Consider the following 22,866-nt stretch of genomic DNA (forward strand, 5'->3'; position numbering starts at 1 on the left):
CTGTACAAGTAATCGTTCATAAATGCATGTTAAATCAACTAAATGATCAGATTACGAAATCTACAATACTGATAATATGATACGTTCATTCCAGTGCCGTTACATTAAGTATTTATCAATAATAGTGTATAATGTCATACTCTAATAAATATATTTAACTCTGTGTAATCGCCGCGGATTTGTACACAACTGTTGTTGTTCGTCAGACCGGACCAACCTCACACTTTTTAGAAACAGAAACACCTTGAAGTGCAATTTCACTTATTTTAGACTGACTAGCGGAAGTTCAGTCAGAGATTATTTAGCAGAGATGGGTCTGTCACTACTATATAAGTGATGGAGGACCAAGGAACTCTGAGCGCCCAACGGTCAGCGGATGTTGAAAGGAATTCCCGCCTTACAGTTAAAAGAGCCAATCACCTTTTAGATACAGACATCTGTAGTCAAGCGACTCGCTAACGCTCATTAGCTATACAAGCCGGGAATATATATATTTTTTTTGCGTAATATGAGGTAAAGTATCACAATTTATTATACAAGTATTGTCAGATTGTACTACTGATTTGAAATATGCTCTTTGACCGGTTTTTAAATGTTGGTCTTGCACTGTCATGACTGGAAATAGTCTCCCGAGAGTGTTCCAAAGATGGCCTACAGTGGACTGACTTGCTTAGAGAACTTTGGTTCAGTCTATAGAAGGCGCAACATCATCATAAAAAACAATCCATTACGAGCCTTCAACGTTTTTGACGCCAATAATGGAGTTAACATTTCTTAGCAATCTTTCTTTTCGAGTATGGGCGCAGAAACGTACATTAACGCGAAGTGATGGATTAAAATGATTTGTGATTGGTCCAAATATGACAGCGATGAATAAAGGAACAATAGTCCAACAACGATTGGTTTGTGTCTAGTCACATGACAAATCTCTGCGCCAATCAGCGATCAATCTCACAGACGTAACAATCATCTCCTAAAGTGCTGCTGTCTGTTCTAGGTGTAGATTATTTCTATGTCTCAGGACATTTTCGGCAGGCACCGACGACAGCGATCATGGAGGCGTCGATGGCCATCGGTCCCGCCGAAAACGCGCTCGCTATCAACGAGGGCATATTAATCGGGGATAAAGTTTATTCTGAAGTCTTCCTCACCATAGACAATTCTCTGATCCCGGAGGAAAAGCTCTCCCCTACCCCGTCTATGCAGGATGGCCTGGACCTCCACACCGAGACCTATCTGCGGATCCTGGGCTGTGAGCTCATCCAGTCCGCCGGGATTCTGCTGCGCATGCCGCAGGTAATTTATACCGACCGATCGGGTAAACGGAAGGAACGTATGATTGATACAAAGTTGTCAGATGATGCTTACGGTCTGATTTAATGATGTCAAGTTATTATGATGTAACGTAAAGTGAATGAGCTTATCTAACCCCACAAAACAGATTAAATACACCCATGAATTTACACGATATTATTTCATATTGAGTGAATATAAATTATGTTTGTAAAAGGTGTATTCTAGTTAGAAATAGTAGTGATTTTGTACGTCTTTTGACGATCGGCGGCGGATCGGCTAGACAAAAACAAAATGTCTGCCGGCGGCTGTGAAATCAAAACAGAAGCGTTTATATTTCCATGTTCTTTAATCGCTATTCTGTGTTTCAGGTTGCTATGGCGACCGGACAAGTGCTTTTTCATCGCTTCTTCTACTCGTTGTCCTTCGTGAAACATAGTTTCGAGGTAAGATAATAAATCAGCATTTTTAAGCAAAAGGGGTGGCAGCCATGTTGTTTGAGCTGCTGTAAGTGACATCCAGTCGGATTATAACAATAACATTGCTGTATTCCTCTAAATAGTTTAGTGTCATTCAAACACGAGTGTACTTCCTAACTAGACAATATTTTGGGCGCGTTCGAAAATAATCATTTTGAGCGTTCCATTGGAACAGAGGCGCCTTTTTTACGTCCAAAAAAATCCGTTTATAGGTATACAGCTCACTAGGTTGTGAACCACCACCATCACAATGAGTGGTCGACCGAGATCGTGATAACCCATTTTAGTCACTAAATCGGGCACAGTTATCACAAAATGGCAAAATATTGACTAATTTATCTGCCTTACCGATATATCGGTTTATCGCTAATTATAATATTCATGTAGCTAATTATTAAAATGGCTATTATTTATCAATGGTACAATCAATATTGTAATTATTTAAACTAATGAAAAAATGGCTACGAATTAATGTCAGACAAAAACAGTGTGTTTTAATGTGCAGTCATGTTTAACTTCGCTTGGTGAAGATGGAGTAGGCGGAGGACAAGGATAGGGTTGCACCAGCTGTGTGTAAGGTCTCACGTAATTTGGGACATACAGTTCACACTAAGGGCTTAGTAACTACTAGTAAGTTTGTAACTTAGTTGGTGCTTAATTTGGTTGCACCACCTGTTCTTAAGGCAAGTCTTAACTGGCAGGTTGTAAGCTCTCCGTAAAGTAATGCGTAGTAGCATAATATGACGTTTACCTGTATTCATCCAATTAACAGCCTTCAAATTTGTATACAGAAGTGTTAAAAAGCTGTGAATTTCAGTTTGATCTCATTACGTTTGATGTTCAAACCTTGTTTGCTCACGTAATTGTCAGCTGTAATAAATTATATCCCCATTAAAATACGATATTTAATAAATAGTATATTTGCCCTGTGTAAATTTACATTTACATTTATGCATTTGGCAGACACTTTTATCCAAAGCGACTTACAGTACACTTATTACAGGGACAATCCCCCTGGAGCAACCTGGAGTTAAGTGCCTTGCTCAAGGACACAATGGTGGTGGCTGTGGGGTTTGATCCAGTGTCCTTCTGATTACCAGATTAACAGTTAGGTGCTTAGACCACTACACCACCACCACTCTAAATAACAATATATAGGAACTGTATCTAAAAAAGGGTGTTAAATACTAATACAACAGGCTGGAAAAATATACATTTATTAATTTTAATATCCTATATATATTTTGAATGTGTTGAAACCGGGTCGATGCACCCTGAAAACTGCACCGTTAGATCGGTTTCATGCTGAAGAGCTGATTAAAAGTATGGGGGTTTTTTCCCCTTTCTCTCTCTCTTTCTCGTAAATGAGTGTAAATGTCAACATCGTACTGTATGTCGAAAGGACTGAACCCTGTCACGCAAAACATTAGCTCATTGTTATCATAAAATTTCAGTCTACTTTTTTATCCCAACCATTACTCCTGGTCAGAGGCTTCCGTAAATATTTAGTTAATAGATAGGGTTACGTTCTACACAAGTTTAATGGTGCAATGCTCAAATATTTAGTAGTGTATAAATCGTGACTTAGTGCCCATTTACTCAACAACTGGGCTAAGTTGTAACTTACATTTAGCTGGTGCAACCGGCCCCAGAAGTCAATTTTGCGAAATTCACGATTGTGCAGATTCACATTGGAGTGACTGTATTTCATGTGTACATTTTTCTGGATATTTATTCAAAATTCATGCACTATTTGAATACAGGAATTGTGCATTATCCATTGCAATGCTGTTTGTAGATTTATTTCTTTTCTTTTTTTCATTTAGCCTACACAAGAGAGCACATTTATGTTAATAAACCAAGAAAAATATACACTACAAAGTGTGCACAGTTATCGACCAGACTAATTAATCTCAAAATATATTGGTCCAGCAGCTTGATTTATGATTTTGTTTCCAATGTGCAGTAGTGTTTCTTAAAGTTCTTTCTGCCACCTCTGTTTCACTCTCTAGATTGTTGCCATGGCCTGCATTAATCTGGCTTCAAAAATTGAAGAAGCCCCTCGAAGAGTAAGGGACGTCATCAATGTCTTTCATCATTTAAGACAGCTCCGAGGCAAAAGGTAAGCATGGCTCAGTCTTGCAGGACTGTTTCCTCTGTTTTTTTTACCTGTGCCTACAACCTGCCACCTTAACAGATTTTGTTTTCTTTGAATAACATTAAACGTCATCAAATTGCTAATGATTCGGGTACACTTAAACATGTTAACTGTGTGTGTAGTCTTTGCACTTCTGTTTGTTGTCAAGATGTCATCTTAATTTGAGTGCCATTTTGTTTGCTTTATGTATTCTAAACCATTTTAAAGCTTTTCAGTTTCCTCATCAGTCATAATTGGTAATAACTGCAGGATAGTCTTCTGAAAACCTGAGCAAGTAAAATGTTTTCAAACTGCTCAAAAGTTTAACTTTAATCGAAGGAATATGATAGCAATTGGGCTGTTACAAGACTAAATTTAATTCCAAAATGAAATTGAAAACAAATTTGAGGATAATAAGGAAGTATTGTTCAGCTAAATCAAGACCACGGTATTAACTTAAATTCTTTTTTCCCTTGCAACCAACTAACAGCGACCAGCTACATTTACCAATGCCTGGGTGATGTGGAATGGTACGTAGAGATGAAGCAGTCTGCATGGCAACAGTGAGCGAGGTGTCGCTTCCCCCCCTCCCCCGGGAGAAGCCAGTGGTCTGAAAGCGGTCACTGGGATATCGGGGATCGACAGGTTGGCCGATGGTCCGAAGCGTCTGGGTGTCTCCTGTATCTCAGTTTAAGCTTATTGTCTCTGCCAGCACAGGTGATGATCCAAATTTTCATTTAATGATTAAAAAAAAAAAAACACCTCACCGCACATGTCATGGCTGCCACAGAAAGATCACACGCTGCATGTTTACATGACAGGGACATTTAGAACATGCTGTTTTTTGGGCCATTCTCGTAGATTTATAGTTAGAATGGCTGCTTCAGGCCCAAAATTTCTTAAATTCACATCTAAAGGTAATATAAAGCCGTTTTAAATTGTTTTGGAATTTAATTTAGGTTGTCAGAGATATTGTGTGAAATTATATTTGAATTCAGTTCAGCTTTAGAAATAACTAGCCTTGTTGTTTTGTATTGATTTTGCTCAGACATGATTATTTACATGAAATCGTGAAACACCAGGCATTGTTTATTTGTTTTACGAAATGTTCCTCCATATTGTAATGTTGCAATTTAAATTTATGCATGGTAGAATAAAAGCAACTGTTTTTTGTTTGTTTTTTCACGTAATGTAAAGTAGGGAAAGTTTGGTAAAATTAATAATAATTTCTGTAACTGGAAAAATATGACATGGGAGTTGCAAAAGGTTAAAAAAATATTATTATTATTATTATTATTATTATTATTATTTTTATCCCTAACTGGACAATTAAGATATTTTTAGTTTCAGCAACTGTGTAAGAATAAAGGTCATGTAGATAATAGACATTGGTGGATCAATATTTCTGTTGTTTTGATTTGGATTGCAGTTTTGGCTGTTGTTTACATAATATAAGTGATTAAAATGGATTCGATGGATCATAATGCACTTCTGAAAGACTTTTCGTGCAATTATTTTTACTTTTTAGTTCGTGATTCAATAGATCTTGAACTTGTTCTGGTATTTACAGAATGGCAATGGACCCTGAGTGATTACTAATGATCTGTGAGATTGTGTCTCTTGTACGTCTTCAACATTATGTCTCTTTTCAGACCGAATTAGCCTTTTACTTGGATAGATACTCAGAAGTTGTTGTTCTGTGTATTGCGGTTTTCATTTTACCGTTTGTATATTTCTTTTACAATATTGACCTAGTTAGTGCTTTGTGATTTTGTTTTCGCTGTAAGTAATAACCTGGGTGATCATGGGCAGGTGCGTAGGACACAGTGGAAACAAATAGAAAGTTATGCACACTGTCATGCAGCTTGTACATCATGTGAGATTCAATAAAGATGTGCAAACTACATGGCAGTGCGGATGCTGGAATTTTTCTGATCTATTTAATTCTATGGTATGTTAATTGAAAATCATTCAGCTCTTTTCTGTTGAAGCTATGATGTGGTGAGAGGTGGAGCTTTTTTCTTTTTTTCTTCTTTTCTTCAAATGGTCACTTGTGGCAGGACTAAATGTCTTACACTGAAATTACAGGAGTCTTTAAAAACTGGACCTGTTGCCTTTAGTTGGTTGAAAGGGAGAAAGAACGAATTAAATTGAAAATGAAGCAAACAAAAGATAGGCCTACTCTTTTATTGTATTTAATAGTATTTGGGTTGGGGGAGACAATTTCATTTTCGTTCCTTCATAAATCAGGAGTCCAAGCCCATTGATACTTGATCAGAACTACATAAACACCAAAAACCAGGTGATAAAAGCTGAGCGGCGCGTGCTGAAGGAGCTGGGCTTCTGCGTCCATGTCAAACACCCACACAAGGTATGCCCTCTTTTTCATTAGCTGTTTTCAGTATTTAGTTTTTTTGCACAATGTTCTAGTTGAAAAAATAGGCAGCTTATCATGCAGTTTCCTTTGTTTTCTAGATTATAGTCATGTACCTACAAGTTCTTGAATGTGAGAAGAATCAAACGTTGGTCCAGACTGCCTGGTAAGTAAAAAAAAAAAAGTATTCTCCATTGGGCGTCTAGACACTAAGGTGTAGCCAGCCCAAGAATTGAAGAAATAGTTCAAGTAAAAATGAAAATTTGGCAATATTTACTCATCCTCATGATTGAAACATGTATGACTTTCCTCCATGCAACACAAAAGGAGACGTTTATCAGAATGTCCAAGCTACCATAAAACCATAAAAATGTCCAAGCTACCATAAAACGGATGTGGGGGACTTGGGGTTTTCAAACTTCTAAAAGAACATGACCGCATGTAGTCCATACGACTTCTGCGCTATATTCCAACACTCCCTAATGCCTACAATAGCTTTGTGTAACAGACTAAAATTCAAGTCGTTGTTCACATCTGTGGTCACCATTGTCCTTTATTTGTATGGAAAGAAATCAGGATGTCTTGGTACCGATAGTGGTTTCAGAATAGGGTCCGATACCGTGCTTTTGTACTTGTACTCCTGCACATAAAAGTGCTTTGATACCAAAAACCAATAACACCTATAATAACATTCTGCACACAAATTAAAATCATGTTATGCTCTAGTGTGATTATTAAACCACAAAGGCTGAAGTGTAATTGTATAAATATATAGTTTACATGTGCTGCACGCTTCAAACGTGAGATCTTGTGAATGTGTGTCTCGATAATTTTGCTGACGATGTAAAATTCAACAATATTGTGAATATCGTGATGATTTTATTGAGCCTTTTATTTGGCCAGGTTTCATAGAGAGCATCAGTAGACTAATTTCGCAATCCATCAGGGCTGCACAATTAATCAAAATAACATCAAAATGGAGATATGATCAAATGTGATTATTTAACCGCCGATGGCATAGATTAAAGAAAGATAAACATTGTTTGTCTGCGCTTCGGAATGAACTGGCAATGCGCTGATCTTTGTGCGGCGGGGCTCATGAACTCGCAGTGCACCTCTATTGTGAAGTACTGCAGGTTCAAGCATTCCCACAATTCCAAACATTAGTAACTTCTATAAAGTAATTATGCAAATCTAAAAATGCGGAACAGTAAATGTAAAAAAAAAAAAAACAACATTTTATATTGAATATCGTCAATACGATGTATAATATTGAGATATAAATTCTGAAGCCATATCGCCCAGCCCTCAAACCTTTTAGAGATCTTTGTCTCATTCACGGGGAACACCGTCATGAGCATTGCACTCTCTGTTTGTAGCAGATGACAGTGAGCATAATGCTTATTCACTTTGTAGCACGAAGCACATACAGACTACATATTTATTTAATTAAATAACCTTTTGCGGTTTATTAATCACATCGGGTCACGTAGTGATTTGCTTTTCTGGAAATGAGAAGCTACCATCAAAAACAAATTAACTGAAAGGGGTTCACTTTTAATTAAAAGCTGTCACAATAAAAGCTAAATATCAATATAAAAAAAGTGTGCAATAAATACATCACTACTGTGTAGTTATGTAATAAATCAATAATAATTATATTGTTTTTAAGCAATATCTCACATCTGTTTTGCAGCCCTTTTTTTGACAAAAATAACTCCAATATTGTATTTTGGATTGTGCTGTGAGATTCTGTATTAAAGCGCTTAATTTAATCAAAATAATGCAATATTACATTGACAATTTATTGTCATATTTTCCTTTGATTAAAGTTGTGTATAAGTCTTTTTTTAGACTCTATTTGATGATAAAATTGGAGAAAACAATTTTGATATGGTATTCAGGAAGATTAAAACAAAAAATGGGTGATCATTCTCATCCACAAAATATGGTATCGGGACATCCCTAGAAAAAACAGGTTGATTATTCTGCTACAAAAAACACCTTTTGTTTCCTGCAGAAGAAAGAAAGTGGTATGGGTTTTAAAAATATGAGGGTCAGTAAATGAGTGAATTTACATTTTTTGGTGAATTATTTCTTTAACACTCTACCTCGCTTACATAACGTTCCTGTCCCCTCATCTTATCACACTTTCTTGGCTCATGCGTGTTTGTACGTGTCTTCTGTGTTAAATCTCTTGATCTTGGCTATGATTTCTTCCAAAAAATGGAGAGCTTAGTTTAACTCTGTCCTTTCTCTCTACTCTTTGATTAAAGGGTAGTCCAAGATGGTAAGTGTCATAAAGAACCTCTGAACTCTGCTCCTCCAACCACATGACCTCAGGAATCTGCCCCCCCTATTGGCTGCCCTTCTCGAGACAGCCAATCCAGTGAGAGCTCTCTGCCCGAGAATCACTGAAGGGGGCCTTTTCCAGCTGCCTGCAGCATCTTGTTTTCTTGGGGTTGTCAAAAAGGATTTGTATTTTTGTTTCTGCCTCAATTCTCCAGTTTTATCACTCTCTCTCTTAATTGTTTGGTTTCACATTTCAAAGGTAGTTTTAAAGCCTGAATAATTTGCACTTCATTGACCCATCTCTAAAGTTTATCAACTAGGTTTTACTAGGTATAAGCAGTTTATTCAATTCTGAGTGCTGCGTTATTTTAAATTGCAGTGTTAGTTTACCCAAAAATGAAAGTTGCTCTCATTTATTTACCTGGTATTGTTTCAAACACTTGTGACTTTTTCTTTAAAAGCATTTTGAAGAATGTTCATGCTGTTTTCCGTACAATGAAGGCATACAGTGACTATGGGCTTTCAAGCTCCAAAAAGATAACAGGGTGCAGTTTTCCCAGTCATTGTAAATTATATGATAAAAATGCCCAAATATCCTGGAAAATATTTTATTCTAATAAAACTGTAGTAACTATGTCGCTAACAAGGCTTTTGATGTATGTTACATGCACAAAAACATGTAACAATCAGGATTTGAAAGTGTAAAAAAAGCATTGTGAAACAACATCAGCTGTTGACTGTCATGAACGAAGCCTGTCATGTACATTCTCTGCTAATCTGCTGTAATTTCTGCTTTGCTCTGAGTTTAAGTAAGTTTATATGATATAATAGTTTAAGTATTGATATAGTGCCAAACATTTTTGTTGTTCCAAATAACATGTTGTCTTAATTACAAAAACATTTTGAGTTATAAAATTAAGACAGTGGTGCAGATTTTTTTGGTAAGTGAGTTCACACCCTGAGGTGGTTTGAGTGGTGATGTGGCCTTTAAACCTCGGAATGTGAATTCGTTTTTAATAATTCATAAATTGAACGTCCGCTGTTACCACATTTACCGTAGTTTGCAGAAAACACCAACAGAATCCATGGAATTGGCAAATAATAAAGATGTAAATGTAATATATACTTAATATAATTCAGCTCATTAAAATGCAATACATAATTGTGGCAGATGAGTAAGGCATTAAGAAAACAATATACAAGGTGGCTTTTGAAGGAAATAGTTTGGTTATTTCCATTTTATTGAACAAACACTCACTGAGCACTTTATTAGGAGCACTATGGTCCTAATAATCTGCCCACCATGGTCTTCTGTTGTTGTAGCCCATTCGCCTCAAGGTTTGAAGTGTTGGGCATCTATGAATAAGTAGGTGTACAGGTGTATCTAATAAAGTGCTCAATCAGTGTAAGCCTTACATTGGCCTGCAATCGATTTTGCAATTGAATGCGTAAATCTGTCCATGACAGATTTATTATAAGGGCTTTTCTAAGGTGGCATCGATGTACACTTGCACGCTTTTGAAACGTCTCACTTCGTTTGTGTCACTTCATATAAACATAGCTTTCTTGGGTCGCTGTGTCAAGTTAAATGTTAAAAAAACGTCTCTACACCCATGCATTCATAATTGCGTTCCACCCAGCTGTGTATTTAATGCAAGAATGCGTTCTCATCTTGTGCTTTTGCTAATGTAAAGCATGCCTGAGTGTGGATTAGTCTCTGTAAAGCTGCGTGTTTCTTACACAGCTGGAGGTTCGCTTACTGCCCACTGCTGAGAACAGGTGGTGTTTCAAGCTTGAAATGCTCCAGTGGTTAAAATATTTCTTATGCCATTGGGACATGATTAATTGTTAATATTTTTATATAAGTAATTGCACTGAATTAACACTTTCAATTGACAGCCCTTAAAAATACATTAAACACAATATAGTGCCTCTTTTTCTTTTAAAATATAGATATGGTATGACCGATTATTGAATTCTGTTTCAAGTTCTGATTTATATCTGCTCTTTTGAGATCTTAAATGATTGGCAACAAACTGCTGAGGGCACTTAATTCTAAATATTTCTTACTGAAAATGAAGAATCGTTAATGTACCTGTTAAGATATTGAAAGAGAGAAATCATAGCCGGAATCATTAAATTCCTTAGAATTCCCACCACTAGTGCTTTCAATGTCTGGAAAAGAGCTGTGAACATTCTGCTAAACATCCATGTGTTTCACAGGAGTCTTAAGAGTTTTAAACAACATAAGGGTGAGTAAATGACTGAATTTTAATATTTGATTCAATTATATCTTCAAATACATTTGTTGCCATTCATTTGGATGACCAGTTGTGTTTAGTAACTTGTTTCTGCTCAGTCTACATCTTGAATGACCTGTTTCATACTCTGGATCTGTGGTGTTTATGTTCCAGCACAATACACATATACTAGCCACTATGATGGCAAGCAGAACGTTTGGGTCCACACTGTGTGTGTGTGTCTGTCTGCTTTAGAGAGCTTTGCATCCCATATTTGGTAGAATTTAAAGATTTTTGTCTGTCCACAAGTCTACTCTCAGCCATCTAGCCTAATACAACAGAAGATGTGAATTTGTCCATTCTCAGAGCAACTGCTCTTCAAACCTACTCGCAGTCATGCTTTGACTCCTGGTCACCATACGCAACGCATGCCATACTGTGTTATGAGTCGCTTGCAGTCATCTTTGCTACATCCTGCTCCTTGTTTCTTTCCATTTTAAACTCGTGTGCCTTTTATATGGAAAGTTGAACTATTTAAGATGGCACTGGTACCCTAGTCATTTGAAAGGAAATGATGGAATTGGATATTTAAGTCACTTTTTTGCATGTTTTGTTTTTGACAACCCCCCACACCAGTGAGCTTGTGTTTGTGCACAGGGGTGCACTGGACATGTATGTGTGCTTGTTCACACTGCCTGCATGCATAACGCTGGTATAGAGCAACTGAGGAATGTGAGGCAGAGAGAGGAAAAGGACAAAGTTAAACTCAATTCTCCATTTATTTATTTTCGTCTTTCTGCATCGTGAGAAATCTAAAAAATGTAAGGAATGTTATAAATGCAGAACAACCCACACGGGGAGATGGCAATGTTGTGCTTCACCTTTTGTGTTGCAGGAACTACATGAACGACAGCCTTCGCACTAATGTGTTTGTAAGATTTCAAGCTGAGACCATCGCCTGTGCCTGCATTTACCTCGCTGCTCGAGTGCTACAGGTACTTATTCATTCTTGACAGTGTCAGTTTTGTGAGCTTGTGTTATCAAAGCTTTTTTTCCCTTCACCATTATTCCTTTCGTTTTCACAGATAGTGTTACCTGCTCGTCCGCAATGGTACCTGCTGTTTGGTGCTACGGAAGAAGAGATAAAAGATATCTGTACAACCACTCTGAAGCTGTACGCCAGAAGAAAGGTTAGACCTGTTTCTCCTCATTCCCTTTCAGTCCAATTCATTGACTAGTCCTGAAGCTGTAGGGTAATTTGACTAATTATGTTTCTTTCTTTCTTTTTTTTTTCTTTTTATAATATAAATGTTTTTTTCTGTTTCTTTCTTGTATTTAACTGTTAGTCTGAGCCAGAGTTTCTGACTTGTGTCATCTCAATCTTTTAGCCAAATTATGATTTGCTGGAGAAGGAAGTGGACAAGCGGAAGGTGGCTTTGCAGGAAGCCAAACTGAAGGCTAAAGGACTGAATCCCGATGGCACTCCTGCACTCTCCACGTTGGGTGGATTCTCTCCTGGATCCAAACCATGCAAGTCATCCATTCCTACACTTTCACACTAGAATTTGTTTTAATGGTAAAGCAGTCTTGCTTCTTGGCTCTGTTTTACTAGTTGCATTAGAGATGGGAATCCTACGGAATTTAACAATTTTGATGATTCCAGTTCCAGTAACGATTATTTTTGTACTTATAAGCACTAAGAATTACTTAAAAATAAGAAATGCAATTTCCTATTGCTGCCCTCAACAAACTGTTGCCAAATGATATGATAATGTCAGATTTTGACAGAGCAGATTTAACAAATCAGAAATACATTTAAAACAATTCATGCTTAAGGCGTTTACACAGACATTTTAGAGGCAAAAATACAATTAAATAATTATCCTAACTAATATATTACATACAATTTCTAAAGAAACAAAAATGTAATTACATATTATATTAATTCATTTAGTGTTTTATACAATTCCACTGATTCCACAACAAAACTCAAACATTGTCATATGAACAACCAGTCAGTAACTACTACAAAGTCATTACTTGCACTTCAGTTAGATTAATTCAGTAACCTCTCCAACTGATGTATAACTGGTTTTGATTCACTAAAAGTCAGCTCAGAAAGGCCCCAATATACTTCTGGCGAAGTATGAGAATGAAGGAGTGTGACGTCATTTCGAACAAAATCTGGCCAAAAAGAAGGTGTTTTTGAGTTTGTTAGAGTGGTTTGTGAAAGCTTACCAGCGCAAACTTTCAGGAAACTATTTATCGGCTGCTAAACACCTTACAGTCATTGCTCCATCTGTAGATGTGACCTATAGCTCCACCTACTTTGAGGCCACCAGTGAATTCCCATTCAGTCAGTCAAGATCAGTCACACACCGGCTAGCAAACTTGCCTATATCTGTACGTTCAGATACATTTTCCAACCATGCTGTGGGAATTTTTTTTTATCTGCTGTTTAGCAGCGATTACATCTTTTAGCGATTCTTTGTTACAGCAATGGCACAACTGTGAGTGATATCACCTTGTGGACCCACTAATTAGTGCAAATGTGCAAATTCAGTGTATGCATGTTTGAAACATGCTTCAGTCATCCTGTACATTCACATCTGACCGAAATATAATTTGGACTTAACGTTGCATGTTATGGTGACAAAGCTGCATTTGTGATGCTTTGGCACCATGAATGCAGAATGTATACATCACAAATTATGTATTATCTACTGCATATATATTACTTTTAAATCATCATAGTGTGGTTAAAACGGCTTGTTTTACTGATCTTGTGTGTATTCTTGTCATAGAATGAGGCATGAAGTCATTTATACAACTTTAATGTCACATTAGTTAGCATCTCCTTTTTAAACGCCTCCCCCAATGGTGTGGTCATGTCTGAAAGCTAGCAAACAGCATACCATTGCTCAGATGTTTCTAACGTCTTTCTAGCTCTGAGTGAACAATGTATTCAAAAGGGTCTTCAACTTGGCCTGTACCACAGAAAACGTTTTATAAAAAATAAATAAATGATAGATTCTAACATTTGAATAATCCTATCAGGTTCACCTAATGTAACGAAAGCAGATGAGAAATCTCCAAACCCTCAAATGCTCAAGGCTTTGAAGAAGGAACCAGAAGATAGACCTCAGGGCTCCAAGAGCCCACACAATGGGTGAGTATTTGTCTGATGCCCCACTGCCCCAAATTAAACCACTCTGCTCATTCAGTGTTTAAATTCTACATATTTTCATTATGAATGCTTGTATTTTGATTAAAGAGCACCGAGTAATTTAGCATCATCTTTGTTGTTTCCTCAGACTCAGGAAAGATACTAAGTCAGGTCGAAACAGTAGGAGTGTGAGTCGTTCTCGTTCCCGAACGAGATCACGGTCCAGATCCCGCTCTCCCAGGCGGCAGTAAGTTCCATTCATCTGTCACATTGCACTGCTCCACTAGGGCTGGCCTATATATTGAATATTCTGTATATATTAACAATGATTTTGCAAGCAATGAAAAAAATTAAACAACATTTTGAAAACAGCACTGATTGTAACAGATTTTTAAACGTTTCTTAAAGCGCACGTCATTAAATGCGTTTCACAATCCTTCATTGTTTCACAACTCGCAAGCACAAGAGCAATAAGCCTGCAATGTTTCAACAACATCTTGTTTATATTTCAAAATGCCATTTGAGTTAAGCTCCTTTCATTTCTATGAATCCATAAGAACTGTCCGTTACAGTTAATTGTTTTGAACCTCTGATTGAGTGATTCATTTGCATTATTCAGTTTATAAATGTTAATGGAAGTCCTTGCATTGCTTTTCGTATGCTTTAAAAAAATTAAAAAAACTTACATGTAGGTAGCATTTACCTGTTTATATGTAAACGGTGCATATAAATTAAAATGATTAAATAATGTTCTTTATTTGTGTTCATTTAGTGGAAAAATGACATTGATTATTAGTATCCAAATAATTAAGTTTACATTTGAAAGCACTGACACGTTTAGATTCATTTGAAACATTTTGAATGAACATTGCACAATTTTTTTTAACCCTCTATGATTAGTGATGCTGAACTGCTGTCTCTTCTTTAGCTACAATAACAGGCGCAGTCACTCAGGCACCTTCAGCTCTCGTTCCCTGAGCCGCTCTCACAGCCGCAGCCCATCTCCACAGCGACACGTCAACAACGGCCCTCCATCTCCCCTCCTGCCACACTTGAAGTCAAAGCAGCGCCCTGATGAGCTGCACCCACACAGCAGACACGGTCACAAGAGGAAACGCTCACGAAGCCGCTCTCGCTCCATCAGCAAACCACGCGAGCGGGACAGAGAGCGTGAGCGCGAGCGCGACCGGAATCGAAGCTCCTCGGACTTGGTCAAGAAGCACAAGCATGAACGTAGCAGTGGTGGCCATCACCGCGACCGCCGGGAACGCTCGCGCTCATATGAACGCTCTCACAAAAGCAAACACCACAGCAGCAGCCATTCAAGCCACAGTCGCCACAGACGCTGAGTGGGTTATCCTCCATAATGTCAGGTCTGTGTGGCTGCGGGCACGTCTGCTGAATTGTGATGTAGAAGTGGTCGACACTGACCTTTACTTGTCTGTTATACTTATTTTGATTTTGAGTTCTGTTGTTTTGGCATTTTAGTTTTTAATGTTATAAAAGGCTATGAAACTACATATTTACAGTGTAAAGATGGGTTAAATGTTGATGTAAAATGGGAAATGCTTTGATTTATAAAAGCAACCTTTTTCAGAAGGTGGGAAAATCACTAGTTACAAACCAATGTTTTCAGGAAGGACCAATATTTTGCACAGATATAGGAATAATTATTAAAGAAGCTGTACTGGTGAAAGAAAACTGGTTTATCTGAAAATTAGATCATATTGTTTTTACAGTTGCAGATGCAGACTTTTTTTTTTTGGATCGTGGTGACTTTGTTACACTGGTTTACATCTGATTTTTACTCAATAAAAAGTGACTTATTCCTACTGTCAATTTTAGTTTTTCTCTTTTGTGAAGCCTTTGATTATTGTTTGTCATTTTATTTTAATTTTTCTGTTAAATCTACTGTCGAATTGGCTGACAATTTAGTGTCTTGACTTGTATAAAATCATGAGCACTTGCATGGGATGAGGACATGTCCTATCAGTAACCTTATAAAATCATTTTATTCTTCATGGAGAGGGTCTCCTTATGGGTGCTGACTTGTTAGAATCACATGGCCAGTCGAATATTACTCAGTCTTAGTAACCACCTTGTCATTGGTTGACTTTCACTAGTTGATTAATCATGGCTGACTGTGAATAATTAACTTTTACTATGGCATCAGTAATTAAAAGACTGTTGTGTTTAAGTGAAGCTGCATCTATGCTGCTGGGTGTCAGTGTGAGTCCAATGTGACATTCAAAGTATTTCTGACTGCACCTTTAAGTTGGGTACAAAAACTTAAAGGGTTAGTTATCCCCAAAATTATAATTCTCATTTACTCGCCCTTATGCAATCCCAGATGTGTATGAATTCTTTCTAACATTTGTTTGGTATTTCACTGGTAATCCTGGAAGCACCAATAACAGCCAGTCTGTCAGTTGACTGAGCGATCACAGCAGTGATGAGGGAGTCCCATCTCCCTATATAAACCACTGTCATTCTCAGATAACAGAAATTGGAAGCTATCCTACCCGCGCATCAAGGTGGGTTTGCATGTTTCGAGCTGTTATAGTTTCTACCTCTACGGCAAGAGGATTAACACAGTATCAAGTGGCACGTTGTGGTGAACTGCTGTGTTCTTGAGTTCCGGTTCTGTCATGGCAACTGCTAGCTCAAGGGGTGGCGGAGCGAAGGGGAAGGATCCCTCCCATCTGTGCGTTTGTGGATCTATGATCTCGCTGAAGGATTCCCACCCACTATGTATGGCCTTTCTGGGGGTCAGGCATGCACAGGCCGCACTTGCTAATCCCATTGTTCTGTTATATACAGAGATTTTGGAAAGGAGAGTGAGGGCTGCAGGGTCGAATAATGAGGATCCCTATTTTTCTCCATCACACATAGACTAAAATATAAACGGGTAGGTGAATGATCTGGAACAGAAGGTGAATGGAAATGACTGTAATTGATAAAACTGAACTTTATAAAGTCAATACTTAATTTATTATACCTCAATTTGCAATCAGGTTACCCAAAATATTTAATTGACACCCCTGCTCTTTCTAAAAAATTAAATTGGAGGTGTACTTGCATTTCATTGCTTTGGTTCTTTGGCTCATTTGCTGGGTCTGTAGAAAGTTCTGGTTGTTCTCCATCAAGATTATTGGATGCCGGATGGTGCTGGAATGATGAGGCAGGGGTTTGAAGTGAGGCCTCCCTCAAGGGAGAGTCGCGACTCCCCATCACGTGTAAGCCGTAGCACAGAGAAGGGAACTCGACTCGAAACTTTGCGTTCCAAGATTCCTGAACTGTACGTTGTGCAGAACCCTGGGCAGAGGGGCGCCGAAGCTAAGAGATAGGGATGGGCGGATCGATCCTAAAAGTATCGATACTTCCGATACTGATGTTGTATCAAAAATATCGATCCTCACACAAAACTATAGATTCTAAATAATTAAAAAAAAAACTAGGGATATTATTATTTGGTTACCACAAACAATAATCACAAGCTTCAAAGTGAAATAAAATGGATTAGGCTATATTATACTTGTGCAGGATGGGAACTGTTTCTTCTTCCACTCATCTTAACATTCATAAATGCTGAAAGACACAAACAGATAAGTGTTTGTTCCGTCACAAGACACGTTCAAACAAGAGGATCAGTGACTTGTAGCGGTAATGATAGAAAATCAGAGAAACGGCTTCTGGTGTGTAGTCTAGGTCATATGCAGGCATACGACGTATGCCCTCCTATAAGTTTTAGGATTTTGCATATATTTATGCTAAGTGATGGTACGTGTGGCCGCTAGAACAAAGAGCATTTGACCCATAACGTTTTCTATTTAATAACGTAATGCCGCAGAACCATTGAGTGATTTGTGTTTTATTATTATTATTTAAAAAATTGTACAGAGATTTTCTCTAAACACGCATGGAGATGCACTGAGACATATCCAGCTGCAGACCCGCAGCACCACCAGTTTCAGAACCCCAGCGCCAGAACCTGAAGTGAGGGGCGGAGTTATTGACAATGAGACAAGCATGGCGGAGATCATGGTGAGTTGTGTAACGTTTTTGACATCATGTTGTGAAAAATTATCGCATATATTAAGTTCAGCGTTTATCTGCTAAATATTTAATTTGTGCATAACTTTATCATCTTAATGAAGCTTCAATATGTTGTCATACTTTACTGTATTAAAAAAAAAATTCTACGGATGGTTCGATACATTTTTGCATGTTGTAAATGAGCCTTGCGGTGACGTTTTGAAGACATCTTGTTAAGGTGTTAAAGTGTTTGTTCCACGTTCCTCTGTTATATGCATTGTTTGTGAGTTAATGTTACCTTATAGTTGATGGGGTTTTTTTACGTTGAGATTATTGTGTGGTGCTTTCATCTCTTATAGAGACATTTTGAATGAATGAAGACCACAAGGAAAAGGCCCGCAACAATCTCCTGGAACAGTCAGAAGCTTCCAGAGAGCCCTTTCTATTTCATTTTGTGTTCAGGGATGACATGGAGTTATTTTAGCAAGAATGTAAGGACAAAATGGGCTTGAGAGTGAATTCCTCATTTGATACATTTTAAGTTTAATTTATACAGGATTGTCATGATAAAATGGGCCTAGGGGTGAATTGGTCATTTGTTGTATATATTTTTATTGTTTCTTTTAAAATTATGCTGAATTTTCTCTCTTTTTAGTTTTTTGACATGTTTTATTTTACATAAAGAAAAATGCATGCTGCACATGTTCTTGTGAAATAAAGTATATTTTATATAAAATGCCCATAAGTTTCAAGCATTTTTTTCACCATCATGATCAGGAAGTAACTCTCATAATACAATGAAACGGATAACTATATACAATTATATTACACAAGATCAATGTTTTAAAGTGCTTATTGTACTGTACCTTAAAGAATCATTATAACATACGTATAAAGTATGATGTTTCGTTTGTAATAAAAGCAAAGTACTCTCCAAAACGTTAGGTGGCGCTACTCGGTTTCGAACGTAAGCTCCGCCCCTCACTTCAGGTTCTGGCGCTGGGGTTCTGAAACTGGTGGTGCTGCGGGTCTGCAGCTGGATACTATTGGATGCACTAGGGGCTCTGGCGAGACAGACAGTCGGACTGAGCTGATCCACCAATCAGAACGTTCATTTCAGATGCAATTGGATATTTGCTAACCAATCATATTTTCCATTTCAGTAAGTGGTGGGACATTTCCAGCATCTGACACACAAGCTTCCCCGGAGAAACTATCATTTGCACTGTATATTTAGCTGCTAAACATAAATATATGTTTATACATTTAAATGTAACTTATGCAATTAAACTTTGTGAAAATACTGCATGTTATTGCACCCCTGATATTTTATGCTCTTTTTTCTTCTTTTTTTTTTGCGTTTTACTGCTGTCCATGGTGCCTTTTTCTCGTGATATCAAGTAAGATACATTTATATTTCTACACAGAAAAGCACATAATAAATAAATAAATAAATAAACATACATTTTATATATGGTAATACAAGATAACATGTTAACGTGAACATTATTAGACTCTTAATGCTTAACAGTTTATTGTGAATTAGAATGAGTTAGAATAATAATCAAGTATTAACAATTTTCATAGTAGCATAATAAAATGAACAATAATGCCACCATTTAATTTAAATACATGTTTAACATGAAGTTACCATACCATTGTTCTTAGCAGTGTACTCTACACCACGGCAGCAAGAAACTTAAATTCTTACACATTTTACATGAACTGTATTAATATTAGAGATCGGGTGCATGCATTTTTATAAATTCACATTATTCCCACCACTTCAGACACTACTCCACTTCTGCTTCTTGAGTCAGTTCGTGCTAAAATAAAAACATCTAAAGGTGACATTTCTTCTTATTTCTTATAATTGTGTGTAATTGTTGTTAATAAGTCATTAAAAAATACGAAAGTAATATTGTAGTAACCATGTTTTTTGTGTGTGTGCTGAACCCATTGATTTACAGTAATATTGAACCATGGTTAATTGTGTGGTAACTATGGTGTAACTAAATATCATGGTTAATCTATAGTTACTGTAGTGAAATGGTTCATTTTTTTAAGGGTAAACAAAACAGAAGTCTAATCATTTTCTGTTTAGGCAAAAAAAAAAAAATGAATAATTACTAAAAATATTATCAAGCCTCTGAGAGGGATTAAGGATGGCAATGCGATAGAGAGAGAGATTTACGGACAGCTGTCCGACACCTGTATGTGTGTTTGTCTTTTTGGTTGAGTTTTATATTAAACTATTATTTATATTGTATTTGTATAATGTATTTATATAAGCCGGTTCTCGCCTCCTCCTTGCCCATCGTAACCCCTTTACAGACTTCTACCCATGTCACAATGGAAAAACAAAATATAAAAACAAATGCAAAAAGACAGGAAAGAATCTTGAAGTAAGAACAGAATTAGACATTTTAGAATACAGCAGCAGTATAGCATCAGGTACTGAATGATAATGTAAGAAAGCTTAAAGTCCATACTGCCAAACAAAGCCAAAAAGCGGTAACTATGTTACCACTTACACTGATAAAAATGGCTTCTAAAGTCATTTTAGCTGATCTGAAGTTCAGTACCTTGAACCAGTCATGGAGAATGATTTTTTCCAGACCAGTCTGCCACTTTGGCTCCTGCTGCAGGCAAGAGCAAATCAAATAGCAGCACTCTGTGCAGAAAGATATCATTTGATTATTATATTAAAATTCACACCTGCCTTCTTTGATCATGTTACAAGCTGTAAATTCTTTTTTATTTTATTTATATAAAGTCACTGGTTTTCATTTTCCAGCCTTGATTCTTTGTTCTGTTTTGGATGATTTAGAATTACAATTGACCTTCTTTATTGTGATAAAGAATCTCATCTTTGACCGCAGCTGTGCAGTGTCAATTAACCATTCAGAAACGTCCTAATTCATTCTTGTGACTTCTGCCGGAGTCTCTCCTTCATCAGTGTCTGACTCTGGTTCATACATATATGGCTGAACTCTGGTATTTACGCTGTTAGTCATATGGTTTTGATTTGTTGTTGTTATAGTATATGTAGTATGCTGTAGTGACCGTCATCAACGAGCCTCTTATTGTATATAAACTTTTTTTGGCAATTTCTGTGAAACTTGCTAAATAAACTTTAGCTATCAACACTATATACATTTTGCCAATTTTATCACTTGTAAAAAATCCACCTGAAATAATGTGAGGCAGAGAGCAGAATGAAAAGATTTTTTTTTTGACGCTGTTCACGAGCTGTAAAGACACAGCCCTCTTCCTGAAAGGGGGCGGGGAGCAACAGCTCATTTTCATTTAAAGAGACACACACGAAAACCATTTTGATTCCACCCAAAAAGAGACATTAACAACGTGGTATAACAAATGATCTGTGGGGTATTTTGTGCTGAAACATCACAGACACATTCTGGGGACACCTGAGACTTATATTACATCTTGTAAAAAGGGGCATAATTGGTCTCTGACTACAAATGTAGTCACATGGATTAGGCTACTTTTATGCTGCCTTTATGTGCTTTTTGGAGTGTCAAATCTTGCGGTTTACCATTAACAGCTGGGTATGATTTAGCCAGTAATTGCTTTAAGTATTACCAAATTTGCATACAGTTTCCCAGGCAATGTCCTCCTAGAAGGAAAAAACTAGCTTGGTTCAAATCCTACTTTCACAAGGAATTAAAAACTTGCTTTAAGCTTTTTCTCAAAGTATCATAACTACCACAATCCTGTGCTGTCAGACAACAAACAACTCACAGACCACTCAACAACAATGTCACTCCTTCCTTGATCCTCATTACAGGCAATGTCACACTCAGTCTTTTGTTCAGTTTATGATCACTACAGAATTTCTTTAAATGTTAAGAAATTGCACAGTGATGTCTCCAGTTAAATGATTTTTTCTAATATATGTTGGGATGTACACTTGATTTAGCCATCACTAGATTTATGCTCAAGGTCATGACACTACAAGGTGTTTATTAGAAAGAGAATTTAGTGCTGATATTTCTTCAAATCAAATATCCACTTTATAATGATCAGTTGTTTTCTGTACAAAATCATAGTAACAGGGGTGACAAATTAAGACTGTCCCCTTCTGAAAACACCAAACAATATATAAGATAAAGTGATAAAAACATTTGACATTTACTTTATTTTTAGAGTTCAAATCACACAGTTTTTATTATTATTTATGAAATTGTAAATTAATAAGTGGGTGGTATGAAGGTAACAGAGTTGACACATAACTTGAGTCACATCTGTAAGTATTTAAGAAATATACCATGTCCACCATAAGAATATATACAGTATATATATATATATATAGAGAGAGAGAGAGAGAGAGAGAGATTAAATAATAAATACCAGCTTATAGTTCCAACTTGAATTTAATTTTTAATCAAAATGTGCATATTTGCTTACACCCAAGAAGTTGGAAACACAGCCGGGGACAGGCAACCTCATAAGAAAAGACTATGAAAAAAACAAAACACTTCATAAAATAAAGTAGATTTGTGCAAATTGCCTATAATAACAAGTTGTAAAAGTTGGCATTGGGTATTTATATTTCATTACAATATTAACAATAATGTTAAGTGATATCTAGTCTTTGGTACACATTTTGGGTTTGTCGATGAAGGTGTACTTGAGTCTTACTGGTGGTGCTGTGGAGGTAAAATATTTTGGGAAATACTGCTTTATTTGATCTGATAAATAATATGCTAAATGTTTTTACCCTTTGTGGACAATTTCATATACACAAATCATGCAAGGTTTCTGTTTCAAATTAAATCCCAAGTGTAGTTTTTTTTGTATTGATTCAAAATTATTTGATGACAAAA

The 22,866-nt window shown here is 36.8% G+C and overlaps 1 protein-coding gene across 2 annotated transcripts; it reads left to right on the plus strand.

Annotated features, from left to right (window-relative positions):
• Window positions 1-973: 973 nt before the first annotated feature.
• Window positions 974-15,812, plus strand: LOC127622809 (cyclin-L1-like). 2 transcript variants are annotated; one of them, XM_052096900.1, is made up of 11 exons: window positions 974-1,296; window positions 1,665-1,739; window positions 3,785-3,894; window positions 6,160-6,280; window positions 6,385-6,449; window positions 11,711-11,810; window positions 11,901-12,005; window positions 12,204-12,345; window positions 13,873-13,984; window positions 14,130-14,228; window positions 14,910-15,812. In XM_052096900.1, exons 1-11 carry the CDS (start codon window positions 1,054-1,056, stop codon window positions 15,328-15,330), a joined length of 1,593 nt encoding a protein of 530 aa, XP_051952860.1. In that variant the 5' UTR covers window positions 974-1,053; the 3' UTR covers window positions 15,331-15,812. The 2 variants fall into 2 exon arrangements, with proteins under 2 accessions (XP_051952860.1, XP_051952861.1); XM_052096901.1 differs by lacking the exons at window positions 11,901-12,005; window positions 12,204-12,345; window positions 13,873-13,984; window positions 14,130-14,228; window positions 14,910-15,812 and having other exon boundaries at window positions 8,560-11,716.
• Window positions 15,813-22,866: the final 7,054 nt, after the last annotated feature.

Source organism: Xyrauchen texanus, chromosome 29 (genome assembly GCF_025860055.1).
Source record: "Xyrauchen texanus isolate HMW12.3.18 chromosome 29, RBS_HiC_50CHRs, whole genome shotgun sequence".
Classification (NCBI taxonomy): Eukaryota; Metazoa; Chordata; class Actinopteri; order Cypriniformes; family Catostomidae; genus Xyrauchen; species Xyrauchen texanus.

Coding starts and splice junctions, on each gene's coding strand:
- LOC127622809 (XM_052096900.1), top strand. CDS start 1,054: ATGGAGGCGTCGATGGCCATCGGTCCCGCCGAAAACGCGCTCGCTATC. Junction 1,740..3,784: donor TCGTGAAACATAGTTTCGAG/GTAAGATAATAA, acceptor TTCACTCTCTAG/ATTGTTGCCATGGCCTGCAT. Junction 12,006..12,203: donor AGCTGTACGCCAGAAGAAAG/GTTAGACCTGTT, acceptor TCAATCTTTTAG/CCAAATTATGATTTGCTGGA.